The 14,536-nt window shown below is 45.0% G+C and overlaps 1 protein-coding gene across 1 annotated transcript in view; it reads left to right on the top strand.

Moving 5' to 3' along the window:
- LOC106805062 (amino acid transporter ANTL1-like) overlaps positions 1-14,536 on the top strand; it is a 32,997-nt gene that overhangs the window by 14,609 nt on the left and 3,852 nt on the right. The window contains exons 2-11 of the mRNA XM_014806537.1: positions 8,177-8,226; positions 8,452-8,530; positions 9,118-9,256; positions 9,660-9,792; positions 10,467-10,547; positions 11,010-11,087; positions 11,304-11,379; positions 11,549-11,613; positions 13,324-13,390; positions 13,822-13,939. Coding sequence (XP_014662023.1) covers positions 8,177-8,226; positions 8,452-8,530; positions 9,118-9,256; positions 9,660-9,792; positions 10,467-10,547; positions 11,010-11,087; positions 11,304-11,379; positions 11,549-11,613; positions 13,324-13,390; positions 13,822-13,939 — 886 coding nt within the window. The remainder of the gene's footprint in view (positions 1-8,176; positions 8,227-8,451; positions 8,531-9,117; positions 9,257-9,659; positions 9,793-10,466; positions 10,548-11,009; positions 11,088-11,303; positions 11,380-11,548; positions 11,614-13,323; positions 13,391-13,821; positions 13,940-14,536) is intronic.

Here is a 14,536-nt window from a genome sequence, read left to right on the forward strand (position 1 = left end):
ATAATTCATTTTTTATGGGGCATTGTGACCCTTACCCTAACCTATTCTAACCTAACCCTATGCCTAACCCTAACCCTAAACCCTAATCCTAACCCTAACACTACTTAGAATTTAATTTTAAATAATTAACTATAATATGTATCAACCAATGGGAGTTGGGAGGTATGCAGGCCCTAGCTGCGAGTCTGTGTGTGTGTGTGTGCGGTCGTGCGCGTCGTGGTGCGTGGCTACCGAAACACAAACTTTAATCAGGCCAACAATGTCGCACCATGAACATTGTGCTGTCACTAGACAGAAGATTATGCTGGCTACAAACATGCATATCCTAACAGTGTTTAGGTATGCGATTCTGCGTACAAGTCGTTTAACTAGGGCAGCACTAAGCCAACGCTCCTGCTCGTGGATAACGCAAATTGCAAGCACTGCGATTACGAGTCACTCTTTATTCTGTTCACTTCTTCACATGTTTCATATGCACGAGCCTTAATTTAATCAGTCACACACGTGATTATTTATGCATATTGCTGAGATACTTACGTGTATTTTTTATGTCCGTAATAAACATGCCAGCAGCCAGTACTACTGCAACCAATCAATCTTTTTCCAGGTGCCTGTTCTTCGAAAACCAATACGGGAGGTGCCATATTCTCCTGCGTATTCGGCTAAATCAACGATTCACGGTATATAATGTATCTATATAAAATTAACTAAAAGAACATTAAAATGATTATTTAGTATTGTTTGATATCTCAAGAACACAAAGAAGACATGACAATTACGTTGATCTACTATCAATGATTATATCATCATTATATGTTTCGGTGTTGTGGTAACGTCATAATTCTGTCAACGCAAGCAAACATGTCAGCGTCCATATACCTATTTTTGTTTTGAAGCAAATCACATATTTATAAAAATGACAGCACCTGCGTCTGCCAGTAGGAGAGCAGGGCTCAAGTGCACGGTAAAATAATTGCCAAACTTATTTATTTCGTTCATAAGGAGGCAGGAAATCCCTGGTCTACCTATATGATTTCAAAGAGCTATAGCTAGTATAGTCATAGAGTCCTGGACTATAGACCCCTTGCAGTCACATCCCGTTTACAAGTGCTTCGTGATGCGCCGCATGTTGAAAGCATAGTTATGCATGAGTAAACAAGCGAATGGAGGCATCTTCTCACACACACACCGCCACACGCACACACACACCCACACACACACACACACACACACCACACGCACACACGACACGACACACACACAACACACACCTCAACATCAATGACCATCACTGCCGTGTGATTCCCTCCCGAGTTAACGCCAAGCTCCAGTGAGTGATAACACCTGGTGTTGACTGTTGCATAGTGAGTCCTTCAGTCCGGAAGATGATTGGTTTGACAATCAAAACGTGTAACCTGCAGCTCGTTCACTACACGTGTTTCAATTACTTACTTTGCACCAAAGGGCAATGCGTTTTGTCCAGATTGTAAAAAAACAAATGGCTCTCATTACGCAGTTTACCAAACAGTGCCGTACTCGAAAATGTGATTGTAAATAAAAATTGTGATATTGCTGTGTTTAGATTAATGCATTGTCTATTGCATCGTAGTGTAGTGTTTCACAGACTTGTTTTAACCAGTGTTGTTTCTAGAATCTATAAAAAGTTTCGTGAACTAGTTTTATCGTGAATTATAATTAGTACATAGACATAGTGGTGTTTCAAGACTGTTTATTTCAGTTACTTATCTGGTAGAACGTATTAATCAAGTGCGTGCGAGTTGGAGGAGGAGAACGAGCAGGAGGAGAAAAGCGACAGAGAGCGAGAGAGGAGAGGAGGAGGTGAGAGGGAGGGACGAGACAGAGAGAAGAGGAGGCGAGCGGGGAGAGACAGGAGAGGGGGGGGGGGGGGGGGGGGCGGGGGGGGGGGGGGGGGGGGGGGGCGGGGGGGGGGGGGGGGGGCGGGGGGGGGCGGGGGGGGGGGGGGGGGGGGGGGGGGCGGGGGGGGGGGGGGGGGGGGGCGTGGGGGGGGGGGGGGCGGGGGGGGGGGGGGGGGGGGGCGGGGGGGGGGGGGGGGGGGGGGGGGGGGGGGGGGGGGGGGGGGGGGGGGGGGGGGGGGGGGGGCGGGGGGGGGGGGGGGGGGGGGGGGGGGGGGGGGGGGGGGGGGGGGGGGGGGGGGGGGGGGGGGGGGGGGGGGGGGGGGGGTGGGGGGGGGGGGGGGGGGGGGGGGGGGTGGGGGGGGGGGGGGGGGGGGGGGGGGGGGGGGGGGGGGGGGGGGGGGGGGGGGGGGGGGGGGGGGGGGGGGGGGGGGGGGGGGGGGGGGGGGGGGGGGGGGGGGGGGGGGGGGGGGGGCGGGGGGGGGAGGAGGGGGGGGGGGGGGGGGGGGGGGGGGGGGCGGGGGGGGGGGGGGGGGGGGGGGGGGGGGGGGGGGGGGGGGGGGGGGGGGGGGGGGGGGGGGGGGGGGGGGGGGGGGGGGGGGGTGGGGGGGGGGGGGGGGGGGGGGGGGGGGGGGGGGGGGGGGGGGGGGGGGGGGGGGGGGGGGGGGGGGGGGGGCGGGGGGGGGGGGCGGGGGGGGGGGGGGGGGGGGGGGGGGGGGGGGGGGGGGGGGGGGGGGGGGGGGGGGGGGGGGGGGGCGGGGGGGGGGGGGGGGGGGGGGGGCGGGGGGGGGGGGGGGCGGGGGGGGGGGGGCGGGGGGGGGGGGGGGGGGGGGGGCGGGGGGGGGGGGGGGGGGGGGGGGGGGGGGGGGGGGGGGCGGAGGGGGGGGGGGGGGGGGGGGGGGGGGGGGGGGGGGGGCGGGGGGGGGGGGGGGGGGGGGGGGGGGGGGGGGGGGGGGGGGGGGGGGGGGGGGGGGGGGGGGGGGGGGGGGGGGGGGGGGGGGGGGGGGGGGGGGGGGGGGGGGGGGGCGTGGGGGGGGGGGAGGGGGGGGGCGGGGGGGGGGGGGGGGGCGGGGGGGGGGGGGGGGGGGGGGGGGGGGGGGGGGGGGGGGGGGGGGGGGGGGGGGGGGGGGGGGGGGGGGGGTGGGGGGGGGGGGGGCGGGGGGGGGGGGGGGGGGGGGGGGGGGGGGGGGGGGGGGGGGGGGGGGGGGAGGGGGGGGCGGGGGGGGGGGGGGGGGGGGGGGTGGGGGGGGGGGGGGGGGGGGGGGGGGGGGGGGGGGGGAGGAGCGCAGGAGAGGGAGGGGAGAGAGAGGAGGAGGAAGAGAGAGTGGGGAGAGAGAGAGGAGAAGAGGAGAGGGAGGAGAGACAGAGAGGGAGGAGGAGGAGAGAGGAGAGACGAGAGGGAGGAGGAGAGACAGAGAGAGAGAGGAATGGGGAGAAATAGGAAGCAGAGAGAGAGAGGGAGAGGAGGGGGGAGAGAGACAGAGAGAGAGAAAGAGAGAGAGAGGAGGAGAGACAATACAGAGAGGGAGGGCGACAGAGAGAGAGAGAGGGAGGAGAGACAGGAGGCAGAAGGCGGAGCAGAGAGAGAGAGGGAGGAGAGAGGCAGGAAACGGGAGAGGGAGGAGGAGACGACAGAGAAGCAAGAGGGCAGGGGAGAAATAAGAAGCAAAGAGGGAGATGGAGGAAGCAGAGAGCAGGGGCGAGGAGGGAGAGAGAAGAGCAGGAAGAGATATGCGAGGGGAGGGGAGGAGGAGGAGAGACAAGAAGAGAGAGAGAGGCAGGAAAAGGAGAGACAGAGAGAAGAGAGAGAGAGAGAGAGGAGAGGTAGAGAGAAGAGAGATGAGAGAGAGGAGAGAGAAGAGAGACAGAGAGGGAGGAGAGAGAGACAGAGAGAGCAGAGAAGAGAGAGGGAGGGAGAAGGAGGAGAGACAGAGAGGGAGCGACGGAGAGAACAGCAGGATCAAGAAGAAATTTGACTCTGACAGGCTGTAAGTCTCAAACATTCATAAGCGTCATCATAACATTTGAAATCTGTAGACAGAGGAAGAACAGCTACGTAACAACTGCTCCAATGAAGAAGATAATGAACAGATACAGTCAATAAAAGTCGACGTAGCCCTGTGAAATATTTAACGTTTATCATCATTTCGCCTCAAAATCATTCCAGTGAAACGCTCGGCCTGTGCTCATCTGGCTCTTAACTCCAATGTTTTCCGCTTATTAGAGTCTGTAGTTCAGATAGTTGCCGTCATACGAGGTCCAGTAACATCTGTCTGGGTTGTGAACGCACTCTCTCTGTGAACACTCTCATGTTCTCCCTATTAGTTATACAGCAGGTAGTGGCGAAAGGAATTACTTCCTTTTCCCTATCAGATCGGTAGTAATCCGCATCCTACAAAGAATTCACGTTTCCGTGCTGAAAATGTTGAGATCTCTCTAAACTGAACTTTCCACGCATTGTAACCCGTCGCACGCGTCGCCCAGCAGCATGATGCCAACATGCCGCCTTTGTTTGATCGTCACGTGCAGGGTCTATAGTATACTGTTACTAGTACGTATATAGGCTGGTAGTGACATATTGTTACCAAGGCATGTAGAGAACATGGGTCCCAATATACCAATGATCATTTACGATGTCATATAATCTATAGCCGCGTCAAGTGCCGACAGGGCTATAGAACGATAATATGGCAACTTCCAGTGAGTAAGCAAAGACAACTTTGCCGAGAATAATTCTTTCGGTATGGCGCCAAATAAAACACATTTCTCTGCCGGACAAATGTCTTAAGTTACTACAAACACTAAAATCGAAGACAAAACTAACGCTCTTATATATTTGTACTTGCCGATATTACTCGTCGACGAAGATTGTTTATCAACTTGTTATACGCCATTTCTCGTTTGCGGTGCTCGCGCCGGGTTCTCCGGCGCTAGTTGTAGTAGTGGCGGGCACAATGTATTTCCAAGTGGAGGGGTGGGCCAGTTTGCACGGCGGCATAAACCGCCACTTTTTCGTTCGCAGCGCATAGCGCGGTTTGCAGCTGCGGCATGTAACCTTTCACCCACTTCCACTTGTTTTGCTCTCTTTCTATTGTTCTTTTGTTTTTCTCTCTATATTTAAAATATCTTTTCATTCCTTTATTTTAATTTCCGCTTGGCTTCGTTGTTGATTCTTTGTTCTTCTTTATGTGTGGATATCTTTCCTTGGATTCTTTTTTTATTTTCTGCTTTGGTGATTTATATTTGGAATAATATGTTCCACTCACTAGCGAAAAGCCGGTTACAAGTTAAAAGTTACAATACTTCGTCGACGAGTAATAAGCAAAGTACAAATATTAAACGTAGTTGCGCATGTTTAATTTTAGTGTATTGTAGTAAACTTAAGACATTTGCCAGCAAGAATGCTGTTTATTTGGCAACCGACAAAAGTTATTATTGGAAGAATTGTCTTTGCTTACTCACTGGAAAATTGCCATATTACGTTCTAAGCCACTGCCGGCAACTGTACCGGGCTATAGTCGTAGAGCTAGCGCGTAGTATAGGCTATAGGCTAGCTGCTGGTATTATAGGCCGCGTACATTGGACTGCGCGGGCTCTAGTAGACATTTTCAGCTCGATGTCGATGCTGCAAACAGTCTCAAGTTTCCAACGAAAAATCGCTTTACAACACGCAAAATGATCGGCTTTTATAACTCATCTGTTCTACATGGACATCTCCCCTATCTTTTTGGAAACACTTCCAGCAACTCATTACCATTAATTTATGCATTGTTATTACTCACAACTGGTGAGGGCGTGAGGCAAAACACAATTCGTTTTGAAAATTGTGGCTGCTCGAGACGCGGACGTACAGCCGGATTATGTAGAGCAAAACACATGGCAGCTAATGGTGCATGATATATACAATACCGAGTGAACATATGTGATACGCACACCAACACAATATTTCAAAACGGAATTGTGATGTTTTATGCCTACTGCGGAGTAATAGAAAGCACATAAGTAAATGGTGTAAATGTGTGGAAAGCGTTCAAGCAGATAGTGAGATGCATCCACGTAGATAGATAGAGTGTTAAGAAGCACCGATCAATTTTGCAGTTCTGTAAACCAATTTGTCATGTGGAAATTTGGAAACTTGTTGCAACAGCGAAATCGAGCTGAAAATGATTCTATGAGGCTTACTTTGACTCTTTTATTTTACTTTTAGTCTTTACTTTAGTCTTATAGAGCTATCTGAGACTGAGTTATCTCAAATTCAATCCACATCTCGCACTGCACTGCACATGGCACTGTAACTGTCTTCAATAATCATTATATTGTGAATTAAGGGCAAATTGTATAGACTACCAAAGTCTTAAAAATAATGTATATATACTTGTTCTGCAACTAGTAATTCCACATAAATACCGTTAAAATGCACCTCTGCAACACACTGTCTCACCAAATTGACCAATGACACCATAAAGCATAATCACGCCTGCACTCAGGCCAAAACAAAATATAGGTTGTGGTTACCGTTTCCCGACCGACCCTATTTATTCAGCGACCCTAAACATTTTATTGTCAATTTTCTTTATAAAGCCAAAAAAAATATAAAAAAAAATTAAAAAAAATATGAATTGGACAGTTCCTGCTTCAAAAGGCACAACGCACATCCTTCAGACTTGGTTCGTAAATAAAATGTTTCAATAAAATAAAATGTTTTCCCTACCTACCTACCCTATTTTTTTTCGGCATGAAACGGTAACCACACCTATATTTTGTTTTGGCCTCATTCTCACAGTTGTGCTAAACTCGGGCTAACGCTCCATTAGGAGTGTTCCCAACTTTGATATCATTAATGATTAATGATTAATGATTAATGATTGATAATCCTAACCCTAACCCTAACCCTAACCTATAACATAACCCTAACCATTAATGGATTAAAGATTTTACTCCTAATGGAGTATCACCCTAAACTCGTTCGGGGTGATAAACTAGGATTGGGCCCACATGCCACTAAGTGCCCAAACTCACAGAAATATACAGGTGGGGTTCGAAGTGTGAGTGCCAAATTCGCATAACGTTGGCTTTGTGTTCACTACAACCAAAATATACAATATGGCGAAACGAGCGATGTATGAATTCGGCACTTACGCTTTCCCACCTGCTTTATCTTTCTTTGGCTTTGTGCGCAGTTCAATGCAGTTTTGCTGTGAAACCATGTGTTGCATAGGCACATCTAAACTGCATTTACAACAAACTGTTACTAGTAATCAGCAAAAGAGAGTAGTAGATAAACATTAAGACTTTGGTTGTAAATACATTTAGTGTTTATTTACCATTATTTTATTATTGAAGTGGCCCAAATGCCTGTAGCTCACTCCCCATTCAGTGATAGTGTTATTCTTGATCTTCACACTTTCTCAACTCATTTTGTGTGTGTAAAGATGCACACCATGACCATGTATATATTAAATGCACCAGCTGCATGTATATATTTGATGCACCAGCTGTTATTGTTATAATTGTTAGCTGGCAGCAGCTTCAGGATAACTAAATACTTATAGTAGCAATCAGGAGCTAATCTAGCTGTTTAATATGGGCATTAATATGCATAATATGCTTAATATGCATGGCGAGCGTAGCAAGCGCAATGTATAGGGCTCGTACATGTATAATAACATTAAAATTAATATCACCCTGATATATAACACAATTGTTTCAATATATCCATGGATATGTTTTCTTTTTACCACAGATAAGTAACATAATGAACCACTAGCTTTGCTAATTTGGGCGTTTTGCTAGGGGTCATAACTTGGGCGCCGGTATTCGGTATGAAAAATGGCTTGGATTAGGCTTAATCCTGATCTTCACAATTTATCAACTCATTTTTGTGTGTGAAGATGCACACCATGACCGTATATAATATTGAATGTAATTACACTGGCTGTTATGGTTATAGTTGTTACCTGGCATCAGATTCAGGATGACCGAGTACTTGAAGTAGCAATACTGCAACACAGCTCCAGAACTACTGAAACTACTTCCATATTCACCTTCTGTTAACATCTCTAAGTGCAGCTTCTTCTTGTATACAATGTCATTAGGGTGTCTATACTCTCTGTCTATGGGGTAATGGTTTTTTCCATGACAAATACTATATGCACTCTCTACTTCTGCTATAGCCATAAACTCACACCACCTTCAAAATTCCTGAGCTGGAGTTAGCCATGCATCCTTCCACCTATGTACGTCCATGTGGTTACTAGTAATGTATTAGCAATTTTTAATGAAGCCTTCATGCATTTTTTCAGTCTGGGGTTCTAGAAGGCGTGCTGGTAATGTCACTTGTTGGTGCATTCAGGTAAGTTTGCTTCCGATCGATATCATTCTCGCTCAGTTAGTCGATAGAGAAATATTTTAACTTGTAATACTAGGTGATTGTGTTTCGTAATAAAAAATAGATCCAGTTGCAATGTCCAATTTTAAATTAAAGGAAAGAGCCAGGAACAGCTTAGTTGCAGCTGTTAATTATTCTTTTCTAAACTTAAGCATATATCTTAAACAAAAATACCGCTGTGTTTTTCAGTGTAAAGGGAATGATATTGGTTATTAATTGCAAGTATAAAATCCTGGAAAATCCTACCAAACGCCATGATGCCAAACAGGTACACTTTAATTTCTACTAGAGCTTTGAAGTCATTAGAAAGATATTTACATTCATTTAAAAATAAAATTTAATACACATGCTAGGATGAGACAATATGGATAGCTCAAGATACGATCTGTATTGCACTACAGCCTTCACGATATGATATGTATGGCGACACTTTCAAGAGAAACTACCTAGCAAACTATACACTCAACCAGAACTCCACTAATTATGCAGTGTTATGTGAACGCTTACAAATTAGTACCATTGAGTGCTTAGTAAACAGCTGCTATGGAATTTCGAATTGTGATAAATTTCTTTTTGTTTTTGGATAAAAATGTGCTACTAAATAAATATAATATGAATTTTAGTCAGTAGAATATTGATATATGTGTTGTGAATGGTCAAGTGTATCTATACGTGTATCATCAAGGTTTGTATCGCAATACGTCAACATGTTTATGAATCGTCCCACCCCTACATGAAAGGGTCCAGTTTATTTCAACACAGTGAATTTTGATATCGTAGCACCATTACATTTTGTTAAAATATCAAGTTCAATAGGCATCTACAAATAATTAATTACATTTGAACATTTTCTAGGGGAAAATTGTGTTGCCACAGCATAACTTGGAAGCTGATACCGAACGGTTGTTAGATACAGATGACCCGGATGTCATGGTGAAAAAGAGAGCACTTAAACAGTGTGCCAGTGAAGATAATATGAACTATGGTGATGTGGGTAAGTGGTTTGTATTGTAAGCAATTTTAAAATGTTAACATAACTCCTGCTGCTAATTAAGGCAATAAGTGAGGATCAGTAAGTTAGATCTACTGACTCCGGGTAATTTTGGAATCTGCAGTTTAATATTTTTATATCATAGACAATTCTGTTATGTTTGCAGCAGTTGCAACTGTAATATGCCATGAAATGTTGGCATGAATTTAAGCTCCTATTGTAGCTTGATTTCTATTCTTTGTCCAATGGGATAATGTGTCAACATAATGGAATTTTCCGATACAACGTTACAGTGTCTTGGAAAGCCTGCCTACCATTTCTTCTGAGCACTATAACTTGTATGGAATCCATATGGTTTCAGGTTGGTTCAGTACTAATTACTAATTAGGCAATGTTACATGTTTAGGTTACCATGCGATCGGTAGAGTGGGTCGCATGCTTGTAGACGTAGCCCTGCTAATTTCACAACTTGGCTTCTGCTGTGCCTATCTTATATTCATCTCGGAGAACCTTGGAAGTTATGTAGAAAAGATAAGCAAGTAAGTGCTAGGTGTGGAGTTAAACAACTGTAACCTCTAAGTCTGCATGTCATTTAAGTCAATATAGATCTCATTCAGAACAAAGTAGGAACATGTTATGATCAGTGAATGTCATGGATTTTTAACTTGGTTAGCACATCGCTAATCAAAAGATGAAATTGATGAGCATGTGTTGCAAAACATGTAACTATTATTCTTAAAAAATGTAAGCATTATTTTACGAGTCTAAAACGATCTGATTTCTGTGAAAATTAAAGGTCAGTGAAAAATAAAATTTATTTTATGTAATACGGAAACAAAATTACCGATTCGCAGTTTGCTAACCCATATGAAATATGATTTGCAAAAGGCTTAAAATTGATTGTAAAAGTGTGGTGCTAAACTTAACCTGCTCATGGTGTACACTGGTTATTATGCGTGTCAGATAATTCGACATGTGTTTAATTTAAACGAGAGAAATAAATCAGAAGACTAGAGATAGATTTCTGCTATGAATTAACTAAAATAACTGTTAACTATGAAAAATTATTGTAATGTATCTGTATTGATAATCATCAGAGAACTGCTAGAGAAGTGAGTTGATATTTTATATACTTTTGTACGAATGTAGATGACTGTGTTTGACAGTAACAATTCTTATAATAGCTACATTCGCATGATATGCTCTGCTTTAGGAGTGACTGGCTGCTTATTATGCTTCCTTTCCTGTTTCTACTGACATTGCTCAGAGAATTGCACAGTCTTGCACATACAAGGTGAGTGTATCTCTACTCCTATATTCATTTTATCAGGAGTAAGATAATATAGGATCCTATATTATCTTACTCCTGATTTTATTTGTTCAACATGTATTAGATGTAAAATGAGTACCATAAACTATGTGCAATCAGATATTTATGCAGAGATCCACAATGTAATATGATAATCGGCTGAATCTGCGCGATAACTTCCAATATTGTCTGTTGTTGAAATAGAACATACAATATTCTTTAAAAATAAAATAAACATCGTATATTATTATATAAGACATTTAATACCTCTAATCATTTAACTATACTTAGTACTTGCTTATTATGTAGTAGCTATTCTATTTCTGCTAAACTATATATGTACTTTATTAATATACTGTAATTCTATTGTCAGTATAAATTTTGAAAATATTGTGCCATAAATGTATAATATGTGTAATAATTGACTGACTGTGACACTGATTTCAGTATGTTCGCTCAAGTCTCCAACTTGTTGGCTTTCCTTGTCGTATTCTGGTTTGATTTTGAGCATTGGTCACATGCCACGTAAGTTCTATTCTACTTTCAACTGCATTGTTTTTTCATGTTACACTGGTTCATTCTGTAAGTTCTGCATTCCTTGTTGGGCAGTATATAGTTATTTCTAGGCAGTAGTTTGCATGCGAGGACAGAAATGTTAATTAGTTGGAGGCAAATCTTTGCCGAGGACTGGGATAGAGCATGCATACAACAACCAGTTAACATGTTTTGTGGCCACTGCAGAGCAAGAATTCATCCGAAGGAGGTTTCACTCAAGGGATTTCCACTATTTTTCGCTGTGTCAATCTACTGTTATGAGGTAATTCAATGATGTGCTTTGTAAGCTACTTTTCAATGCATGTGAAAAGTGATTAATATTGTAGCAATGGCAAGATTGATACGAAGTAGTTCTTTTGTCTTTAACTGTGGATGATCAATGGCACAATGACTGAATAAGTTTTTATGTATATGTTTGTGTTTTGTACAAGGGGGCTGGCATGATACTAACACTGGAACAATCAGTGGCCAAAGAGAAACGTCATCTATTTAACGGGTGAGTTCTTGTAAATCAATTGAGTGCATTTGGTAGAATTACCTATTATAATATAGTACAGTTCGACCTCGTTTATCCGGCCACTATATCCGGAAACCTCTATTAACCGGCCGCGATCTCGCAGTGTATGTTCTCTATTTTTTTCATTCATTTCCACCTAAAAATCTCGCTCAAAACTCGCTCAAAACTTGCGCGATGTACGAATGATTCTCGCGCGATGTACACATTGATTATCGTAAGAGCGCACAGCTATCAGATGCACAAAACAAACACTTACCGTAAGAGCAAACGCCCATGTACATGTACATGTATAAATATACGGCTATCACATGCACAAATGAGCAAACGCCCATGTACATGTACATGTATAAATATACGGCTATCACATGCACAAAACATGAACACATAAACATGCGATGCGCTTGTACATGTATCGAGTGCTGCTCACACAGCGATTGCATCATTCCACTCGTATGCTATCACATGCTCAAAACGCACGACCGTGCACATGCATGATAGCAAGAGCGTATAAAGAAGGAGAGCATACAACGGTGAAATGCTGAAACCATGTTGCAGTATTAGTCGAATTAATAAACACCGCACAGATTTTGACCGCTCATTATCTCAGCGTAGAGGCATCGTAGGGACACGTGGTTTGTTTTATATTAGCAAGGTAGGACAGCTGATCAATAATACCACAAAGAATCGTCAAAATAAAACGGGCAAAGTTTATTAATTCGACTAATACTGGCAGCATGGTTTCAGCATTTCATCGTTGTACGCACTCCTTCTTAATACGCTCTTAATGATAGACAACAGGTTTTATAGTGGACTGCTTTGTTATCAAACGGGCCTTAGCTTAAGCCTAGCGCAGACTTGCGACTTTTTCATGCATCTCGGCAGCGACTCTAGAAACCATAAAACACGACAGTTTCTTACAAATAATCATAGCAACGAGTAAATACATTATCACATGCATAAACCCTACAGAACTGCATAGAAATGCTGTGTTTGAGCATAAATCGCATATCCGGCCAAATCAAATATCCGGATGGGTGCCGGTCCCGACGTGGCCGGATAAATGAGGTCGGACTATAAATAGATAATGGATTAGAGTAAAAAAGCCTTTTACCTCCGCGCAACGGAGGTCATGTAATCGGTCTCGTGTGTGTGTTCGTGTGTGTGTTCGTTACCTCCGCGCAACGGAGGTCATGTAATCGGTCTCGTGTGTGTGTTCGTGTGTGTGTTTGTGTGTGTGTGTGTAGCGTTGGCGCGATCGATTCAGCACCAGCTTGCCTTAGGGCGTCCAGTCAGCAGCAGCTCGCCTTAGGGCGTCCAGTCAGCAGCAGCTCGCCTTAGGACATCCAGTCAGCAGCAGCTCGCCTTAGGGCGTCCAGTCAGCAGCAGCCAGCAGCGAGCCAGCTGTTATACACACGTATACATGTTACACGCTCACGGAGGTATGCACTCTCCGTGAGTGCCCTCTGTCTAGTGTTATTAATGAATCATGTTGTGGTGAATTTTTTTTTACTCAAACAATACTATCCAGTTCAAAGAATTAATGCCTAGTCCAAATTTTACATTCTAATAATAATTGGAGGGTACGTGACAAAATCATTTTCAAAGCTTTGTGATTATCTATCTGGTGTGTTGTACCAAACACTGGTGAACTGGTAAACACCTATAATGTTATTTTGATTTCTTTTTCAGGTATTTTGTGCGGACAATGGTTGCTGTGACAATTCTTTACATTGTGTTTGGTGCTTGCGGTTACATGGTAAGATTTTTCAATGCAGTACTTTATGCACTACATCTCTACAAGTACCTTGTTATAGAAAACACATATACAGACAGACACAGACACACATACAGACACACACACACGCACACACAGACACACAGACACACACACACACACGCACACGCACACACACAGACACATGCACACACACACACACAGACACATGCACACACACACGCACACACACACACACACGCACACAGACACAAACGCGCACACACGCAGGCACGCACGCACGCGTGCACACACGCAGGCACGCACGCACGCGTGCACACACACACATTGTGCTGTTGTTTATAAGTCATGTTACTAATAGGAAAGTTAGTAATATCAGGCTGATTGACATTCTCATTTTTTCTGCTGTGCACGCTTGTCAATTATGTTATACTGTTTGTTTTATTTTATAGTCCTTTGGACTCGAAACAAATGAAATCATCACGTTGAATCTTCCAAAAAATTCAGCTATCGACTTTTCTGTGATGGTGAAGTGCTGCCTCTGTCTAGCTCTATTTTTCACTTACCCAGGTAAGTGTTACATGATACTAAGATAATCTAAGGAATCTAAGGTAATCGCAAGTATCGCATTCCTGTTTTAGTAGCAGCAGTTTATTAAGAATATCACCTAAGTCTATCCCGGATACTCTATTCCTGAGTAACTTAATTATTCTTCCATCTATCGATTTGAAGTGACCCTTGTGAGTAGCTATTGTAAAGATGATATATACCTTTGGCAAAGTTAGGCTGCGTACATGCTTTTTAGCTCAGCTGACGAAGTCAGATGCAGCTTGTAGAATCGCATGATTGTCCGTCCGTCCGTCCGTCCAATTTTGCCCTGGTATGGTTTCTTCCCATCATCTACTAATTAATACGCTCACGCCTTGAACTATTCAAGAGCGTAGGTCGTCCCGTTTGAGATTTTGTGGCAATTTCTCTGTATTTCCTCCTATACATTGAGTAAGGGGGAATCTTCCCCCTCCATTGACACATGACACTCCATGAATCCGTTTGACGCTTGACCCCGCAAATTAGACATCCGATCCCCTTTTTCGATCCCCCCCCCCCGACGCTAACTGCAATATTAAGACCCGGACGTAGAGGCGGTTAAGATTTTGCCCATGTGAC

This window comes from Priapulus caudatus, unplaced genomic scaffold (assembly GCF_000485595.1).
Source record: "Priapulus caudatus unplaced genomic scaffold, Priapulus_caudatus-5.0.1 Scaffold98, whole genome shotgun sequence".
Taxonomy (NCBI): Eukaryota; Metazoa; Priapulida; class Priapulimorpha; order Priapulimorphida; family Priapulidae; genus Priapulus; species Priapulus caudatus.